General features: G+C 40.9%; 1 protein-coding gene across 3 annotated transcripts in view; it reads left to right on the top strand.

Annotated features, from left to right (window-relative positions):
* Positions 1 to 11,944, top strand: part of USP6NL (USP6 N-terminal like) — a 159,671-nt gene extending 147,727 nt beyond the window's left edge. For 2 of the 3 annotated variants that reach the window (XM_075599471.1, XM_075599472.1), the window contains one exon: positions 7,261 to 11,943. In XM_075599471.1, coding sequence (XP_075455586.1) covers positions 7,261 to 8,645 — 1,385 coding nt within the window. In that variant the 3' untranslated portion in view covers positions 8,646 to 11,943. Of the gene's footprint in view, positions 1 to 7,260 lie in introns of all 3 variants that reach the window. The other variant, XM_075599470.1, reaches the window with a different exon arrangement.
* The last annotated feature ends 9,566 nt before the right edge of the window (positions 11,945 to 21,510 follow it).

Below are 21,510 nucleotides of genomic sequence, written 5' to 3'. Positions count from 1 at the left end.
GGCCTACTGTGCACACGCATCAGCAAACAGGGACCACACTGCACACACGCGACATCACCAGACTACGCCCAGCACGCCCCACCTCTGCTGTCATGGCAACTGGACGCCTAGTAATGGTGGGCAGTGGCAAAGAGGCAGTGGGGGGGCGGGGTAGCGAGGCAAGAAGCAGTACCCCAAACAGAGGAGAATAAAGAGTCAATCCCACTTACCTTGTCCCTGTGTATATCCCCAAAGTGGCAGCTAAACTACCTGTAAAAACCCAAAAGAGGCAACATTATTATATTAAAAGGATAATAATGTCTGACCAAACAGTACACACAAATGAACAAAAACTGTAAAGAATAGAACCCAAAAAATACAAAAACCTTAACAACAAAGACAAACTAACATAAAACACAAAAGGCCAACACAAAAGGAAGTAGCCCTGAAAACGAACCAGCAGGAGCTTGAAATAGTTCTGGATCCATATTGAGACTTCTGGATACTATCAAAAGGTGGAGAAGATGACGGAGGTGTCAGGGCGTTGATCCACTGCTGAAAAATAAAAATTAACGCCTGTCAAGAAAGCACTTTAAATTGAGCTGCTCGTTAAGTCCACCTCCATTGCTAGTACGCAGATAATGTATCCAACAAGCTTTGTGTCTTAATAATGCGCTGTCCCTATCCAGGGCACCCCTACCCGAATTAACTATTTCTATGCCCATAATTCTCATGGCTGCTATAAAATGCTTATGTTGAACACAGTGTTGTTCAAGGATGGTCGGGTCGGTACCTTTCTTAATTACACTTTTGTTTTCTATTAAACGCTGCTTAAGCATTCTTGTTGTCTTGCCGACATATAGCAAACCACAGGGGAACTTAATGAAATAGACTGCATATGTGGTTCTGCATGTTATTCTTTGTTGAATTTTTATATCAGCACCTGTATGTGGATGACAAAATACATCTCCAGTGCAGACTGGTACAAATGGAGCAACAGCAGCATCTAAGGTTGCTCTATAGCTTCAAAAATGGTTCGTAGAATACAATGTATCAGATTTTATTAATGGATCAGAGAGATTTTTCACTCTCCTAAATGCCAGCATAGTGGGTTCTTGACAGACTTCCGAGAGGATCTGATCATGTTTTAAAATATGCCAATGCTTATTAATTGTGATGTGAAACTAACATGATAGGCTTCTGTGAGAGTGAAAAAAGAGCAAATAAGTAATGTATAATAAAATGCCTTTTTTTCCCCTGAGCAATTTCAACATTAATGCTTTCAATTGCTCAATAAAAAAACATTCACTTCCCTAAAAACTGAAATTGTTCAGTAGATTTAATTAAAAAAAAAAATAGGCCTGTCTTGAACTCTTTAAAATCCGACTTTGGAAGTACCTTCCCCGCGTCGTATGTCTATTCAACAATACATGCCACTGTGCAGCTTGCAACTGGGCGTTTTGGTCTTATTTTCAAAGCTATCAAACATACAGGCCGTCCTCGGTTATCCAACGGAATCCGTTCTGAAAGTAGCGTTGGATAGTGAAACCGCTGTAAAGTGAGTCCCAAGTTAATCCATGGCGGTGAGCGTTGGATAACACATTCCGGCGTCAAAAAACAGCCCACCGGGTTGCATTGTAAAGCGCTGGATTTGCCATTCGTTGTACAGTGAAATGTTGGAAACCTCAAATTACTTCTGTACGCAAACTTTTGCTTCAAAGATGGAGTCTAATAATGTCAAATCACAAGTGGGAGTGTTTTATAATTAATTAAATGAACCGGTGGCGAAACCTTACACCCAATTAGATCCTTGGCCTTCTTTTATATTTCAAATCGTATATTGTAAGCTGGTGTTTGCTTTTATTTCACAGGCTCTATTAAGCCTGTTTACAATAAATCTTCTTCCCCGAATAAATTAAGCTATTATTTTCCAAGAGGAACATCTTGCCACTGGGTGGCGCCAAAGACTACCATAAGATTGAAAAAAATTGTATGTAATTATACTGTGTTCATGCTTTATTCAGATCCTTATCAAAATAATTGTGCGGTAGTTTGTCATGGAATTTTCTTAGGTGTTGATAAAGGTTGTAAATTATGAGCGTTATCCGGAAATTATAACTACCAAACATCAGCATTTTAGGAACGTAATTAGGAGCAGTGTGCTTGTTACCGGCGGTTAATATTATTTTTGGGTGCTGAAGTTAACCCCCAGACAGACAAGATTTGGGAGGTCAGCTGGTAAAAGTCATGCTTCACATGGTATTTAAATTTTAAAATCAGCATAAACCATTGAGAAGGTGGGAGGCAAACTTAATGTCACTGCAGCAGTTCTGCAGGAGTTTGTTATTAACAAAGGGGACAGAAATTTAAATATCACCCAAGACAAAGATGGATTATATTAACAGGCTTTGTCTTATTATAGGAATGCTGCTGTCTTTTTTTTTTTTTTTTTTTCCTTTCTCTCCTCTCTTTACAAGTGATTTCTAGCATCCGTTTGTGAAAGAACATGATGAATAATTCAGTTTATTGCATAGATCAACCCAACAGCACTAAGCCCCACACACCAATGATAATACTTTCTGTCTCTCCGAAATGCGTAAAAGAGAACGCAATTATAGGCAATATCAATCTTCAAAGAAAAATAAGTGTAAAAAAAGAACGCCAACCCCTTTTTTTCCCCCCATAACAAATATGAATGTAAACAATAGATCATATGAATAAAAAAAGAGAAATGTTAAAATAATGTGAGCAAGTTCAGTTTATCTTGCTGTGGGTAAAGATTCATTTTGTTTCATTAAAAGGAAGGAATTCTCCTTTGTTCTGTATATTTCAGTCTTATTAGGAGACAAATCACTGCAAAACAGGGACAAATACGTATGCTTTTATTGTTCTGCCTGATTGCTTCAAGTGTCTAGATTTAGATGCTGAATTACAGCTCCTGAAACAGAAACATTTAGTGTAGGTAAATCCTGTTTCTCCCTGAACAAAAAGGTTATGTGTAAGGCCACACTTTATTCTTTTTTTTACTTGGTTGGAATTAATTTTTGAGAATAAAAGGTCATATTTTGTTACACGACTTCATGTAGATCAGATAAATGTATGATGCCCAACAAATCATCAAATGGTTCTTTTTAATCCAACCTAAACATTACAGGCATACCCCGGTTTAAGTACAATCACTTTAAGTACACTCGCAAGTAAGGACATATCGCCCAAGAGGCAAACGGCAGCTCACGCATGCGCCTGTCAGCACGTCCTGAACAGCAATACCGGCTCCCTACCTGTACCGAAGCTGTGCACAAGCGGGGAGACTGTAGAGCCTGTTACAAATGCGTTATTTACATCAGTTATGCACGTATAAGATGATTGCATTACAGTACATGCATCGATAAGTGGAGAAAAGGTAGTGCTTCACTTTAAGTACATTTTCGCTTTACATACATGTTCTGGACCCATGGCGTACGTTAATGCGGGGTATGGCTGTACCATGTAATGTTTTTAAATTAACTTTTGTATGGGGTACTAACTTCAACTCTGTCCAGTCTCATTTACAGTGCATTATGGGATCTGTATGCCAGTGTATATATGTACTGTATGTGTATGTATAGTGAGCACTCCTATCCCCAGAACACTTAAAATTATAAAATTAAAAAACGGACGTGGCAAACACATGCATGTACTGTACTTTGCTAACATGTAACTAGATTACTGGGAGAGTTTACCACTGAAAGGTTCGGGTTGAATAAGCCTCAAACCTCTAGTCTACATATTATTATAGCTTTCATTAGAACAGGTGCCCTAGTTCAGGGGTGCTCAACTCCAGTCCTCAAGACCCACCCATCAGGTCCGGTTTTAACGATATCTCAGCTTCAGCACAGGTGGCTCAATCTGAGCCACTGATTGAGCCACCTGTGCTGAAGCTGAGTCTTATTGAGCCACCTATGCTGAAGCAGGGATATCCTTAAAACCTTTCTCCATCTAGTTTTCCTCATGGTCCGCTTTGGGGGGGGGGGCGGTGGGGGGAATGATAGTATGAATAGGAAGAATACAAGAGCAATCATGTAATGTAAAAAGACTTCAAAAATATGATACCTACATCGAAGCATCTATTTTATCTATATCATATATTTATAGTAGGCGTGCTTAGAAGCAAGTTCCATTATGGTAAATGGCATGTAACTGCAATGAACTTAGCACGAGTAGACCGTCCAAGGGCCACTCAGGCCCCTTTGTGGGAGGGGCCTTGGTGTAGGCATTGAGCTATCTTATCAGTATCCTAGAAGGAGCCATGTCAGAACAAGTCATCTTACAGCAGCTTAAACAGTTTGTCAATGCCACCACTTGTGCAAAAAAGAAACAACAGATACGTGTGTGTGATTGTGTGTGATTGTGTGTGATTGTGTGTGATTGTGTGTGTTTCATTCCACCAGTATAACCTGAATGTATTAATTACACATATGCTATGAAGCCAGGTTTTGTCAATTTGAAAAACTACCCAGTAGAACCCCAATAAGTAACTGCTCCAACAATCCATGACCCAGCTAAGTCATGATAACCTCTGCTATTTTACCATAAAGTACATTTCCTGATTAACATTCTTTGTTTTAGGAACACTGGGCTCCTACTACAGTGTCATTTCCCCCCCCCTATAAAATTCAAACTCGATAGCGGGGGTGCTAGGCTGGCATTGTTTGTATGTAAAAGTGCACATGTAGAAGTGTTCATCCAGAAGGGTTCACATTTCGAGGGATTAAGGTCCCTCTTTTAAAGCCGCCTTCTGCCATTAGTCACTTTTTAGCCCCGTAAGACTTCTTACAGCCTATTCAAATCGATGGGGTGTAAGGTCTTCCAGAGCTGGAAAGCAGTCTTATGGCAGAAGACTTCTTGGCAAACATGGCCCTAAATGTGCGTACAGTACATTGATACAGTGCGACTTGCTGTTTCACTTCAATGAGTACATTTGTAACCAAGGTGTTGTTTATAACGTCCATATAACCTACATTTTAAATTGCTATATACAGGGTTTGAGAAGACTCCAACATAAAACAAAATTGAGCCTTATGAGCAAAGGTGTGTGTGTACTGTATTGCTTAAACTAAAAAAAAGTCAAAATAAATACACTACATTCATGTATCCATTGATTTGTACTTAAACTCCGTTTGTCAACAGTATCAGTTCATCAATAATAAACACTTAGTTCATCGGTGGTATAAGATCATCAATAATATAAATCGGCACTTTAAAGAAGGTGCATTAAGTAGATTTTGCTCCCAAGATTTAAGAGTAGCTTGAAGGGTCCCTGATCAAACTCCCATTAATGCCCTAGAAACAGGCTGGGAACAATGTTAGAAGCAGTTGTTGTGGGAGGGGGAGGAAAGAACTAAAAAATTCTGAATTGCCAGGTAATGTTAAAGACGGGGGACAACTCAAACTTTGTCGTTTTCTTGTTCTTTACAAAAACAATAGTAAAATATGGAACAGCTATGTTGCCAGCTTTAGTGATACTGTATTTACGGTACAGGAAGTTTCCATCATCATAGCCATCAATGTAACTTCACATACCTCACAGTTCTCTATAGATGACAGGAAGATGCAATGTTAATACATTCGCAGAATGGGTACTTTCAACACGGGTAAATAAATCTGCTAAAAACAATCTCAATTGACCATTTTATTTAAAAATATCTCCGTTTTGTGCGCCCCCTTTTGCTGTTACCAAATGGACCTTCTCACTGGCACATTCAAAGAGGACATTACAGAACGTGGCGTTCAGACAACAGAAATGCTCAGTGCTGCTCGTGGCAGCGCACGGAGGGAAACCGGGACGTCCATCGTCTCATATAATAGATCTTGATTATTTTACAGCTTCGATTTTATTGAGATGTTAAACACCATTATTACATGAAGACATTGGGATTACAGTTGAACTGGTGTGTAGCCTGCCTTAAATAGCATTGGGTGGAAAAGGAGTGCATACAGATATTGTCTTGCTATATGCAGATATTGTCTTGCTATATGCAGATATTGTCTTGCTATATGCAGTCGTGTGAATACATTTGCTGAATATGCATTCTGCCCAACTCTCTTTAAAGCGCCAATCCAAGCGTTTATTTATAAAAAAAATTTTTTAAACATAAATCTTTGGGGGGGGGGGGGGTGTGCACAGGATTGAAGCAGGGGTTCTCCAGAGCTGACCCCATTCATTTCAGCTCCAGGGACCCCATGCTTCTGGATATACAGTACTTACCTGAGTAGGGGGGTGCTGGTAGCCGCTCTGCTACCAGGGTCCATGTAATCGCGGCGTTTCAAAGCTCCTTGGTCCTGCAGGCCAATTGGAAACCAGAACATCAGGTTCGGTTTCCTATTGGCCCGCGTGATGCGGGAGCTTTAAACCCCAGCTAGCTCAGCCAGGGCGGCTATCGGTACCCCCTAAGTAAGTATCTCTGGAAGCGGGGGGGTCCCTGGCACGGAAATGAATGGGGTTCAGCTCTGGAGACGCCCTACTTCAATTCTGTGTGTAAAAAAAAGCCCTTGGATTGCTCATTTTTGCTTAACACTTATGACTCACCATTACTTTAATTGGCTGAATCATCTGCAAAATTTTTAGAAATTAATACATTAAATCAATGTTGAGCACAAATGGATTTTCTATGAGCTAACTGCTAAATTGAAAAGCACATAGGTAATTAATTTTGGTGTATATAAAATAAACAAAGTATTTTTTTAACATATGCAAGGGGAAAATGTCTATATTTGAACCATTGAGACACATTATTCAGAGAGTCTGTACATGATCAAGCAATGTAAGGTACAGATCTTCATTTTAGGGTAGAACTGCAATGTATTGAGCTCCTTCAAGTGATTCAGATCCTGTGTAAAGCAGTTAGTGGATTAGAGTAGATCCTTTTATAAAGTAATACGTTATAAATAACTATTGTCCATATTTATTTTATTTATAAAAAGTTTAACTGGAAGTAATACATTGAGAGTTACCTCTCATTTTCAAGTATGTCCTGGGCAGAGTGTTAAGATGACAAATAATACATGGTTACAAATACAGTAACATAACTGAACAGCGTATACATTATATAAAAGACATTGCATGCACAGCTAGAGATAATGTATATATTATAGACGTATGTAGCAGTTACAGACCAGATTAAAATGTGAAACAGCTTTAGTTTTGATATGGTGGATGTACTGTATGAATATTACCTCTTTCCAATTGCTGTATTAGTAATAGCAATGTTATAATTGTCTTTACTTTCTTGTTTATCCTAGGCAAAGATGAAGAGTTTCCCAAGAAACCACTGGGCCAAGTTCCTGCTGAGCCTCCCCCAGTTGTTTTGAATCATATTATAAATGGACAAAAGAACACAAACAAACTGCCTTCACATGTTAAAGCAGACCAAGTACCTTCTCCCAATAAGGTGCAGCAAGGGTCCCCAAACAATGAAAGGAGAAAGAACTCAATGGAAAAGTCTAACTTAAAATCAGCGAAGAGAGGACCTGCAGACTACCGTGCAGAGCAGACTAAAGCCGATATGGAACATAGGAAACACCCACAGCCCATAATGGCCCCGCAAGATAATGTTAAACTATATGATCATGCTGCAGCTAACCAGAACTCAAATGCTACTTCTAATGCATCAAAGGCCGTCACTCCTAAGTGGAATAAACCTACAGAACCCAAAAATAAGGATGCCGTCCTAAAGCACATGGGTGATGGCAGAGGTAGACCACCAGCCTATGGTGTTTCAAGTCAATCTGAGTCTCAAACTGTAATTGTTAAGCAAAGAAGTAGGGTTATGGATGTTAATGAAGTCAAGAGAGGGTCCAATGCATCGCAGTATGACAATGTTTCTGTAGCTGAAAATGACAATGAGAATCATGTTGGGGACACAAGGCATCGGTCCGAGTCTCTTACTCCAAAACATATAGTTTACTCAACTAGTACTTCATCACGGCATCCTATTAAAGGCTCCAGTCCACCAAGAGTAGCAGAAAGTTCAGGAATTGTTGTACAGCCACAGTCTCCAGTACGCTATGCACAGTTTCAGGGCACTGACCAGGGGAAACAGCCACCACCATCCTATAGCAACCCACCTGTTTACCATGAAGACTCAAAGTATTCAGCTAGTAGATTGAATAGTGACCATCACTCACCTATAAATTGGGTCAGCCCGCCTAGTAGATCGTATGGACATAACTTTGATTTTCCTCCAGATAAAATGCCTGTGAATTCCACTAATAGACAATATCCTGTTACATCTCCTTCCACAAGAATAGAAGTCCTACCTGCTGACGAAAGCACAACTCTACGACTAGGCAATTTTAATCAGAAGGAAAACCGGTATATAATTCCACCAGTAGATTATCACGCGGACGACCGGTACTTTCCAGATGCGACATTTGGACAACCCTTAAACAAAGAGGTCTCCCGAAGTTACTTATCAAATTTGCAACAATCTCCGACCTTTCAACAGTCAGCAAGTCAGGGCTATAATTTCTCATCCTTTTCTGTTAATACTCCAGTAAGACATAGGACTCCACACCGTGAACAAGCAACTCCGCCCCGTTATCTGCATTCAAACCCTGGAGTTGCTACTCAACAGTTCAGAAATCCTCGGGATGGAATAATCATGCATGAATCCGTGATGCTGTGAAAAACAGTTTATTGTATGCTTTAGTTGTTCCAAAGAAAGAACACACAAACCGCTTAGGTTGCTTTGTTTTAGCAGGGCAGTATATCAAATATAACGCAGGCATATTTGCTGTAATGCTGTTCTGTATAGAAGATTTTGAAATCTTTTTAATTAATTTAAAATAATGAAATCTGGAATTTCAACGTACACCACAACACTTACATGAATGCTTCAACAAACAAGCTGCATGTTAAAAATAATCATAAGATATGGGTAATTTCAGACCTAAAAAACAGATGAGGCATGTCATTTTTCATGTACATTCCTTTGCATTTTTATATGAAGTATTTATTTATTAAGCAGAAGTAGCCTAAATTGTATTAACGTGCCCCCATTACACAATTCTGCTGTAAGGTTTTGGTCACACAATTTGTTTCAAATATTTGTCAATTGACAAATCTGTTATCTGAGCATACAGTACAGTAAGCTGCAGAAAGACCTCATCTCCCAACCCCTAGAAATAAAGTAACATGCAGCGGGTTGGGTCATCTCTTGTTAGAGATGTTTCAAACGCCATATATCTGGAATATCTATTTAACCATCTGTTTGCGTATATCACACTGCAGTCTACACCTACATACACAATGGAGTTAAAATAATTATCTCCCCGTGTTAATGCAATTAACTTTTAGCAGTTCCGTCAATTAGAATAGTCACGCTGTAAAGACCAGTTGTTACCATATATTTCACTAGTCGCATGACTTCCGCACTTCTACACTACACACTGTTTGAATTGAAAATAACATGGGGCTCCTGTATGGTTTTTTTTTTTTACACATTTCTGAGCAACTTGGTATTAAAGGCCCTTCGAAGTGCTTCGCCAGGTGTGCAAATGTAGGGTTGAGTGCATTTTGTTTCTAAAGATAAAAGATAACTCAATGTGTGGTACATCAAAGTACTCTGTTGTGTACAGATGGGGGATATATAAGACATGATTTGAAGTAACCTCTTTACCCAAGTTTGCAAAGTCCTTTGATTTTTATTCTGCTTTTAGCAAACTTTTGGAAGTGCCTCAAATGTGTAAAAGACTAGAGGCTATAGACGCTGCCCAGGTTAGTCCATTAGCTTCAATGTATCTCCCAACCTTTAGATGAACAACTTGCTGTACAAGACTCGCATTGTAAAGATGCTTTGTGTCCAGTGGACACCATATGTATATTGATTAGAAAGTGCTGTGCCAGGTGTGAGATGTAGAGGATGAGTTCACCCCATATAAAAATAAATATAACGCAATAATGTACGGGACATCAATGTGAAACCTGCAGAAAACCTAACTGAGATTGAGCTCTGCCTTTAATTCACCACATTTCCCTTAACCCCTCAACACATAGCAAGCTTTTCAAGTACCGATAGGGTTAATACCAAGCGTCACTTGGAAGACTGCATAATGATAGCTGCCTCTGTTAATATACTAAAAAGGCTAGTATAGCCCCTACAAGCCCAGCTGAAATTGGCTTCAACTGTTAACAAACCCAGTTGTCAGTAATGCCTCAAACCAATGGCAGGTCTTTCCAATACCGAAGGGGTTTACAGCAAACGTTCCTTACGTAACTGAATACTGAAATGCACTTCTATTAAAACATTAACTGCGTTGTGGGTAGGGGAAGGGGATGAGCAATGCATGGCCTCTTTGGCAGCAACAGGGTTAAAAGGGCAACTGGTGCCTTTTGGCACTTTCACCTACGTCAGAGCCAGCAATGCAATAATGCAGGGGCAGCCAACTCCATTCCTCAAGCGCCACCAACAGGTCAGGTTTTCAGGATATTCCTGCTTCAGCACAGGTGGCTCAGTCGTTGACAGTCGTTGGTGGCCCTTGAGGACTGGAGTTGGCCACTCCTGCAATAATCTAGCCTCGTCTGCAGATTTAACCCTATTGCTGCCAGAGGTGCCTGCCATGTTTTTGCAGATTTCATCTGGCCGTACAGGGGGTAAATCATCAGCTACTTGATTAGATTATAATGTCCAACACTGTTTACCTTAAGCATATGTTTGTAATCTTCAGACATTTCCCCCCATTATTTTGCCATCTTGCTGGGGTTTTTTCAGAACTAATAGTATTGTTTACATGTGCTCTATGGGGAGAAAAAACTATGGATGTTAGCACTATTTCCTATAATTATCCCCTTTTTCTTCCTCCCTGTTTTGTACGTGTTCCCCCATGGAAGTCTTTACGTCAGCGAACATAACACTTCCCAGTTGCTCACTGAATGGGTAAACATTGCACAGAGAGCACCGTTCTTGGGTTTTTTCATTATTTCATACGTCCTTTGAGCCGAGTCTTCTTCCACCTTCAATAATCATGAACTCTGTGCCAGCAGCATGCGTCTTTCACTATGTGCCTTGGCTTCTAATGTCTGCTGTTTTATCATTACACCATCACACCTTTTAATAACGAATGCATTTTGTGCTGGAATGACACTAATGGTTAAGAGAAGGGGAATCAATTTGAATTGTCTGCTATATATCCAAGCATCATCTTGAGTGGGGTTTTTAGCTGGTTTTTTGATTGACACGTTTTTCCTTTGATTTTTCTTTAACTGTTCTAGAAAATGAGTATAATTTAAGTAATTTCAGCTTTCACTGAGCAGCTTTACAAACCAAAGTAGGACTACATCATAACACTTTTTTTTGTTGTTGCAGGGAGAACACACAATACCTTATGTACTTAGCGGTGTTCATTTTCTTTCACTTGGTGTTGAGTTGGATAAAGGAGATGCAAATTTTTAGTTTGTTTCCACGTTTAAGGTACAGAAGTAAGATGTTTGTAAAAGAAAATAGCTAGTTTTCCAGTAGTAATGTCTGCAAAAGTGTGATTTATGTACCAGTACATGGCAATTTTAATCACCTTGCTAATACGAAGGACTGCAAAATGCAGTGTGTTAACAATGGCTAAACACTACACTGAAACAAATGATAACATTCTAATTGTAATTATTATTGGTTATCCGTGTACTGATTATTCCCACCAGTTTAGAATTATATGCATATTCTGTAAATACAATGTGACTGATGTAATACCCTCCATGTCTTAATTATGGTTCTGTGATTCCTAATAAAGCTGTACTATATGCTAAGCAGCCAACACTGCTCTAAAAAAAATAAAATGTACCAGCAATGGTAAATATTGTAGATTTAATGTATAAAATATATGCACACTATTTTCATATGTCATCTGCTACAGTTTTTTTAACTGTTCTCCTTTTGATGTGACTGTATTTTTTTAACATGTTAAAAATTAACATTATTAAGTATATAATGACTGTGCCTCTTCTTTTTGCCATTTTTAAATCAAAAACTGAAATCTCCATATGAAACTTTTTACAAGATGACTTTATTTTCCGTCTTTTTTATGTTGTTGCCATTCCCTGGTTGTGGCTTTATTGATCTTTTTTTGGCGCAGTGAGTATCACATGCGATTCAGCAAAACTGACGCTAACACAGCCAAATAGAATTACAAATAAAGACATAAAATACATTCCAAATCTGCCCATCAACTGCAATAGAAAATCTGCCCATCATCATCAATAGAAACTATTGGGATGCTTGATTTGTGGGGCAAGTATTAAGGTTAGTCAAATAACTGAAGGGTTAACACACTTTACAGAGGAAGAGATGGCATGGAGTCGCCCCGGCATATGATTCCTGTATACAGTATGTACATGGTGGCATTGGAAAGCCACTTTTGCTGATAGCACCAGGATCATTTGTTTGCTATATTGATAACTTTTCTCACACGGATGAGACTCAAAAGGATCGAAACAGCTGTCTGTAAGTAGGTTTACTGTACATTGTATGAGTCAAATATTCACTATTAATTTTGATTCCCTTTTCTTCCCAATTCTGTGTCTTGAACAATTCTTCACATGTATTGTATTGTATGTCTTTATTTATATAGCGCCAAAAGTGTACTCAGTGCTTCACAAAGAATACAGTACAGGGAATTATAAATTTATAATTATACAATAAGTGCAGCAAAATCAGACAATAAGAAAGGAAATCCCTGCCCCGAAGAGCTTACAATTTAAGAGTTTTGATGGGGAACTTACAGAGACAGTAGGTGAGGGAATAAGTGCTACTGTATAGATGGCAGTGTGATGTGATATGTGATATCATTGGTGGCTTCTTCTTGCTATTCCTCTGATAGATTATGCTCTGTGTTATCATCTTGTATTATTTCATGTAGATGGCCTCCACTTTTTATGATGAGTTCTGCCTTTCATTGTTGATCTGTTGTCTTGTTTCAATGTGAGGATTTGCCTCTTCCCAATCAGAAGTCACTGCTTCATCTTTAAGCTTTTGTTATTTTCAATAGTCTTCTTTGCCATATCACAGCTAAATATATGAAAACAAGAAACAAACAGAAGCCCAAAATAAGCACGCTAGCATATCCAAAAATACAAACATGTATTCAAGCAATATCAAAAAAAATACACAAAACATAGTTAAACATTCCTGAGGAGACCTTTACTACCTGCACGGACTGCCTGCAATTAATAAATTGTGAAGATGCAGAGCTGACAATAAGTCTAGTAGTGTAAAACTGCACTTAGTTGAATACACAATATGAGAAGTGATCACATAGGTTCTGGTGAAAAAATATTTTTCACTTTGACCCTTAAAGCACCGTCCGGTGTGAACTGGTTCAAGGTGAACAAGACATCCCCACATAACTGACACCACACCTGGCAGGAGAAAATATAGGAGGCCATGAAATGTAAACGCCAACCCTTGTAAAGGATGTATGAAGCTGTAAATACAATGTTACACTCCAATATAGAATAGGTCAGAAAAAATAGGGATTAGTGAGTCCAATAACAATTCATGACTTCCAGCATGCTGTAAACAAGTCACAATCCGGATCCAAGATCAATGATCTGTCCAGATAATTAATTGGAATAGCTTGCAACAAACAATTATATATGCATGGAGGCAGCAACCGCTGAAAACATGGCGGAGAGCTTCCTCTCCTGAACTCACGGAGACCGGTAGCTAATGAGATATAGCGCGGTATGCAGCAGCTGGCAGAGCACAAGATCCTCTGGTCTCATCAAGACACTGACAGCTAACAAGCTGCAGTGTGGTAAACAGCAGTTACAGGACACTGGTTCCTCCGGTCTCAGAAGGCACGAAATCAGGGCAGTCAGACCGCAGGGCACCGTAGGAGACACACGAACTACCCCAACCTATGTTTCGGCATGTATGAAGCTTATTCAAGGGGTCTACCGGAATATGTTCTGTCGGTTCTGCTGGATTAGCTTGAAATTGCACCAAAAGGAAGCGAGTGGGAGGGAAAGCGAAGCAGCTGATCTATGGTCTCCCGTAGTGGAATCACGGGAGAAAGACAAAATAACCCATGAGATCATACATATGTATAGACTCATAAATTAAGTCTGTCTATATATTAATAACAGCTAAACCACTAATGACGTGTACAGTAATATATCACATTATGTGGAGTAAAACTGTTATAAATCAGAAACCTGCCCTGAACAGATAGAAAATACAGTGTATCTTAGAATAACGATCATAAACGAAAATATCAGCTAATGTATCTTTAAAAAGACACAATAAACAGGCAGCAATTACAAAAATGCACACAAGTAAAAAATAGACATAACACAGCAGAAGAAATATTAGAACCTGATAAGTGAGCATAATCAACAGATCATAATTGCCCACACTAGGTATAAAAAAAATTATATATGTATATAGCCTGACTCAAATGAATGTACATATATTATCAGAACTCTGATTCTTATTTAAGTGCAATGATAAATAAGCACTAAACACAGACCACAATGAACACACGGGAAGGCCATCTATAAAAACACGGCATAACCCATATATTCATTGAGCCCATAAGGTAAAAGTGTTCCTAATTCTATAATCCAACGGCATTCACACTTGAGTAAGGCACTCTCGAGATCACCACCTCTGATCCCAAGAGATACTTATCAATAGCAAATGCCTTCAGGATAGTGGGGTCTGAGTTGTGTGTGAGGTGAAAGTGTCTGGCAACTGATCTAAGTTTGCGTCCTGCTGCAAGAACTCGGGAGGAACTGCGTATGTTCCTCACATGTTCTAATACGATGAAACGTAGTTCCCTTGTTGTCATCCCCATATACAGTAGATCTTGTTGCAGGAGCAGACAAGATATTATACCACTGCCTTGGATTTACAGTTAAGTGTTCTAATATTGTATTTACAATCTTTACTTGAGTTATAAAAATCCATTTTAGCCACCATAAATTGACATGCAGAACACCACCTACAGGGAGTAAAACCCTGTCTCCTAACATTAGAAAGGAAGTGTACAGGCTTACTAGCGGTGAAGTGACTATGTAGAAGCAGGTCATGCAGATTAGGAGATCTCCTACTAATCAAATTGTCACTCTCCCCCGAACAATTTCTCCAAATCCGGGTCTGTTTGGAGGACATACCAGTGCTTCTGGAGTATCCTCCTGTATTTCGTCCAGTTTCTATTATAAGTCCCAATAAACCATACTTTCGATTCCGAATTGTTGATCAATTTAGCCTTTGGAATAAGGAGTGTGTCACGCGATTGAGTTGCTCTTATTTCTCCCACGTCTAATCACTGATTGACTATAGCCTCTGACCTGAAAGCGAGATAATTCATTAGATTTGACTCTGCTCTCGAAAGTCCAATTTAACTGTCTCACCAAGCACCATGCTTGGGAGAGCATACGTACGAGCGCACGCCGCGTGATCGGGAAGATAAAGATTAAAAGTAAACGTTCTAAGCGCGCTCAGCGCTAGCGTGGACGCAGCCTAATAGTTTGTGTGGCACTTCAACACTTTGTCTCCTTAATGCCAGTATCTTTGTAAAAAATATTTGCAGTGAATGGAAGTAGACCGATTGGTCTATAGCTCTTGAGGTCTCCTTTCTCTACTTGTCAATGAAGATAACTCACATTGCTCAATTGTTCTGGAATTTGCCTGCTCTTCATTCATGTAAAGAGTTTTTCAAGGATTTCTCTACTTTTCCTCCAGCTTCTTTCTAAATTTCTGTTGTAATTCCATCTTCCCCGGGGGCCTTCCCATTCTTCGTGGATTGTATTGCCGTTTCTGCCACTTCTGGAAGGATGCGTAATATATCATTGGTGGTTTCTTCTTGCTATTCCTCTGATGTGTTATCTTGTACTATTCCATGTAGAAGTCCTCCACTTTTTATGATGAGTTCTGCCTTTTATTGTTGATCCGTTGTCTTGTTTCAGTGGGAGGTTTTGCCTCTTCCCAATCAGAAGTCACTGCTTCGTCTTTAAGCTTTTGTTATCTTCGATAGTCTTCTTTGCCATATCACAGCTAAATATATATTTATATGTTTAAACAACACTTGAAGAATTGTTCAAGACTAACAGGGAAGGAAATCAATCAACATCAACAGGGAATTCTTGTCACCTATTATTTGCAGATGACATTATTATTTTTTTAAACAAATCCAGAAGACCTCAAGCTACAAATCCAAGAATTTGCTAAAATAAGAAGGTGGGCCTCCCGATGAATCTCAGAAAGACCAAAGTCATGATTAACAAAGGTCTACCTTGGCCAGCAAGTATCAATGGATGCGGTACCTTTTGAATGAAATCAATAGGAAAATAAAGATGGGATGGAGTGTTTTTGGAAGAAGCAAGATAAACTTTTATGGATCATTCCACCTTGCCTGAACGTTCTGTGTGTGTGCTTAGGTATAGATGTGAAACTTGGAGCCTAAAGGCAAAGATAATTCAGAAGCTGCAGACAACACAAAGCAGTATGGAGATATGTTGCTGGTTATTATACGGAGGTACATTAAAAATAATAGGTTCATAAGCAAATAGTCTGACCTCATAAGGGTGAAGAAATGAAAATTGCAATGCGCCAGACATTGCAAGAAGAAATCATCGTGGATAAAAGATGGTAATTAACTGGGATATCAAAAGACCAACACGATGATTAAAAGGAAGATGGGAGTATGCATATCTTTATATAGCGCCGACAATGTACCAGGTGCTTTACAGAAGAGACCCTACAGGAATTTATAATACAATAAGTGCAACAAACAAAATCAGACAATAGGAAAGAAAATCCCTGCCCCGGAGAGCTTACAATCTAAGTGGTATGTTGGGAGACTTAGAGGAGGTGAGGGAATATGTGCATTTGATGGCAGTGCTTGGCCACAGTTTTTGGTAGGAGCGACTGTGGGTGTGGCACAGTAGCAATTAGTCTGGGCTATTGAAATGCTTAATTAAGAGGTGAGTTTTAAGGTTCACTTTAAAGATGGGGAAAGAAGGTGCTTTGCATATAAAGCGTGTGAGAGAGTTCCACAGGTAAGGAGGGTGAGGGGAAAAAAGGTTTAAGGCGAGAGACCAGTAGCAGTGAAGGGTGGAGAATAGACCGTTATTAGTAGAGTGCAGGAGTGAAATTAGAAAATGTGTTAGAATAAAGGCTAGCGACCACAGTACTGAGAGGATCATGGGGAAGGCCTTCATCCTGCAGTGGACTGATAAGGGCTGAAGAGGATATCTACAGTATAAACACAAATATATTGTATAGTGTAAGCAAGAGGGGGGGGGGGGGAGTACCAAGAAATTATACCAAATGGGATGCCTTTATAACTGCTTACAAGTGTAACGGGTTTTCTGGCCCGGCCTGACCTACCCAATCTCACATTGGCCCCTGTGGTCTAACCGGTCCCCATTACAGTGTGATAGTGTCTGGTGGTGCACCTGTTGGCAACAGGACTCCTGAGTCTCCCGCATGATGGTGTGTGGTGAGGACCCGTCCAGACAGGCAGCTGAGGTAGTGTGCGGAGTCCTACCTAGTTCCAGTGCAGCGCCTCCACCTCATCAGGGTCCCTTCGGTCACTTGGGGATGGTCCTGGCGAGGAACTCCTCTGTGGTGCTCCTCTCTGTACATTCACTCCACACATGTACACGAGAGGGTTTGTGATTAAGAGCATCTTTATTGGTTGAGGTGGGCTAACTGCCCCTCGCAGTAGTTTCTCTAGCCACTCATTGTCCCTCAGTGCTTCCCTTTGAAAGGTGTAATTCTCCTTTAATAGGGATTCCCTATCCCAGCCGGGATGTCTTTACCCTGTGCCAGGTCCCTGGACACAGTCTTCCTGTTCAGCTACTATAACATAACTCTTGCAGACTATTCAGAACTCCTGCAGAACTCAGGACTCAGATAGAACTAACTCTTAGACACAGTGCTGTGCCTTATGTACACTCTGGAAGCTGACACACCTCTGACATCACTAACCATGGAGTCAGAGCATGTGACCACTCCCATCCATACACAGGGCACCCCACCAGGGTGTGAGGGCAAACCTCCATAATTACTGCTGGCATGCCCACAACTTACCAGGCCTTACTGTCAGCAGGAGAGATGACTGTAGCCATTTTACATGACCGCTACACAAGATAAATAGTTATTGGTAATAGGTTACTTGTTACTGCAATGCTTTAATTACCCTCGTAATTCTAAAGTTTAACAACACATTATTGATTTAAATGTGTGTGGTGATCAACTTAGCTGGTAAACATTTTTCAACTGTAATTAGCGGTAACCATCGCCATGTAACAACGCATCCTATACTTTGGCACCGGCGTTTGCATCGTACCCCTTGGGAATATGTTTAAAAGAGAAATAGGGCTTTATAGAACTGGGAAACTTTGGAGCACAGAAAACCCAGCAGATCAGTCCTCGTATCCATTTTATACCTAGCATTCAACAAGGACTGCAAACACTGCATTTCCTTTTCCCAATTTGAGTTAAATTAATCACCATGTCTAAGCCGCTGTCCTTGTTAGTGTCAAACAAATTCTTACTGAAACTAAGCAAAATATGCCAACTGTTAAGGGCAAGTATATTGCACATGTGAGTATCCAAAGTGGCTAAAGCCAGTAAAAGCACCTTAATATCGCAAGCTTTATAAAATATCCATGGACAGGTTTTCTCCATGCACTGGCATTAAAAAGCCTATTGCAAATTCTACTATACAAAGGGAAATGCATCACTTAAGGAAACTAAATGTAATAGAAGCAGGTCAGCGGCCTTAAAGAAAACTAAAAATGGAAAACGCCTTAACAATATTTGCTCTGAATCTACAAAGACTTTTGTTTTGTTTTTTTAAATTAAATGTATCCCGAGGATTGAAGAAAATGTCACTCGCCCAATATAAAGGATATGGGTTTGTCAGTTGAACAAGAACTGTATTTATATTTCAGCAATAGATCGGTTATTTTTTACTTGAATATCTTTATAGGCACATATGGCCATGTGAAAAAAAGAAAACGGCATAAAACCTCAGTGTAGTATTAAAAATATATATTGAAATGAGCATGACATGTTAGGGACATGTTACCACAATGTCATCTCCACACTGCACTGGATCACACGAATAGAGCCAGATGAAGCATCCAGGAATCTTTGTCAACGGAACACCAGCTTCAGCTCCTAACCTCGGCCCTGTCTGCTAAGCTTTTCCCCGTCTGAGTGAGCCATTGGGTAGTCTTTCCACGCTTTTAGCAGAACGCTGGTTGCATGCTGTTTACACGTAACGATCTTCTTGGAGACTGCTGCTGACTTCTGATGAGCTCCGTCGCGTGTATTGCAACTCTTGTATTTAAATCGTCCTTAGATGTTACCACACTATGTATGATGGTAACTCCACGAAAGGCAGAGAATGTGCACTGGAACACGATTCCAACGCGTTTTGTAAATCAATACTTCATCAATACTTTCACTTTTTAGTCACACATGGCCATGTTAAACCATTTTAAGATTGGTTTAAAGAATTTCGTATGGGCTCTAATTTGTATTGATAGGCTATTTTTTCGTGGGGTGAACGGTGTTCTGAGACCCTTTTTTGGGGACCTTTTTTTGAACAAGAAGCTCCCTATTGCAGGGGTGAGCAAACTTTTTATGCCGAGTCCCCCTTTTCATCCATAAAATTTCTCGGGCCCCCCCTGCCTGATGTAATCAAAATCACATGGAAAAAAAAAACCCTTTATTAAACGGTATACATATACATATTTCAACAGCTCGCGCTTGCAAAATTAGGCTGCGTCCACGCTGCCGCTGAGAGCGGTGACATCACCAACTCTCCAAGAATGAGCACAGGGTGTCCTGCATAATTTTGCAACCGTGGATCGGGGCAATTTGTGTGTGGCTGTGTGTGTATTGACTGCTGCTGAGCGCACTTCAAAGTCAATTTTCTTTGTCTCCCCAAGCGCCAAGCTTGGGCGAGCGTACGTGCACAAAGGCAATCCTTTGGGGGGGCATTCATCCACCTCTTTGCTACCTCCCTTCCCTCTCCCCCCCCCCTTTTTTTTCTTCCTTCCCCTCCCTGCTATTTGTCTTGCTATCCCCATTGTCATCCACACTTCTACCTACAGTATTATTTATTTTTTTCTGTTTTCAATGTTGTGTTTTCACTTTTTTTTAATTATTTCTGTACATTCATAGTGTGATTGATATAGTGGCAGCCTACCCTTTCACTTGCAGAGGATCGCAGCGAAGCATGTTGCCAGCGGAGGAGAGCAGAAACACAGCACTATTGCAGGGCAGACACCGGGAGGGGCGTTTGACTTCACCGTGCTCGGGCGTGCTCCTCGCCGTACCTCCGAAGCCCCTGCGCGTGCGCTCACACACCATCACGTTGCCGCCACCTGCACTATCCTGTTCAGCCACCCGCACACATCTTCGGCTGCCCGCCCGTGCACATCTTCTTGGCCGCCCCTCGCGCACAGCTTTTGCGTCCTCCCGCGCACAGCGTCTGCCGGCCCGCATACCCAGTTTTTGTCGCACGTCGCACGTCGCCTGCGCCCCCTAAATAATCTTGCGCCTCATTGCCCCCCCCGTTTGCGCACCACTCAATCACCACAACACACACACTCACCACATACAATCAATCAATCAATCACCACACACACACACTCAATCCTCCCCCCCACACACACACACACTCAATCCCCCCCCACACACACACCACACACTCAATCTCCACACACACACACACACTCAATCCCCACACACACTCAATCCCCACACACACACTCAATCCCCCCCCACACACACACACATAATCCCCCCACACACACTCAATCCCCCCCACACACACAACCCCCCCCCCCCCACACACACACACACACAAACTCATCCCCTCCCACACACACACACACACACACACAACCCCCCCCCCCCATGCACACACACAAATCCCCCCCCCACACACACACACACAAATCCCCCGCCCCCCCACACACACACACACACATCCCCCCCCACACACACACACACTTTCACCTGGGGGGGCGACATGCTCCGATCCCCCAACCCCCAAGCTGCTGAAAACTAGTGCGGGAAGCAGACAGGAAGAGAAGGAGGGGCTGTCTGTGTGCAGAGAGAAGCCCCGCCCCCTCTGCAAGACACATAGAAGCAGCAGCACGGAGCTTCTGGCCGCCCGTGCACAGCTCTGCCCGCCCCCAGGTTTCCCTGCAAGCAGCCCGCGCCCCCCCTACATAATCTTGCGCCCCCCCAAGGGGGCGCTCCCCCCAGTTTGCGCACCGCTGCCCTATTGTGATTGTCATTATTGGGTATGGGGATCTGAATACGAACTATGATCAATGCTTTTCTGCCACAATTCTTTCTTTAAAGCAGAATCATTATACATTATTTCCGAAGAAAAAAAGGTGGGTTCTGACCCTTTTCCCTACAAAAAAAACCCACCACAGGATTCACCTAATGGGTCATATTTACAAAGTAGTGGTTTTCCACGAGACACCTTCTGAAGCCAAAAGCCACTTCAAGTGAATCGACTGCA

This window comes from Ascaphus truei, chromosome 5 (genome assembly GCF_040206685.1).
Source record: "Ascaphus truei isolate aAscTru1 chromosome 5, aAscTru1.hap1, whole genome shotgun sequence".
Taxonomy (NCBI): Eukaryota; Metazoa; Chordata; class Amphibia; order Anura; family Ascaphidae; genus Ascaphus; species Ascaphus truei.
This window is presented reverse-complemented; position numbering and strand designations above follow the sequence as displayed.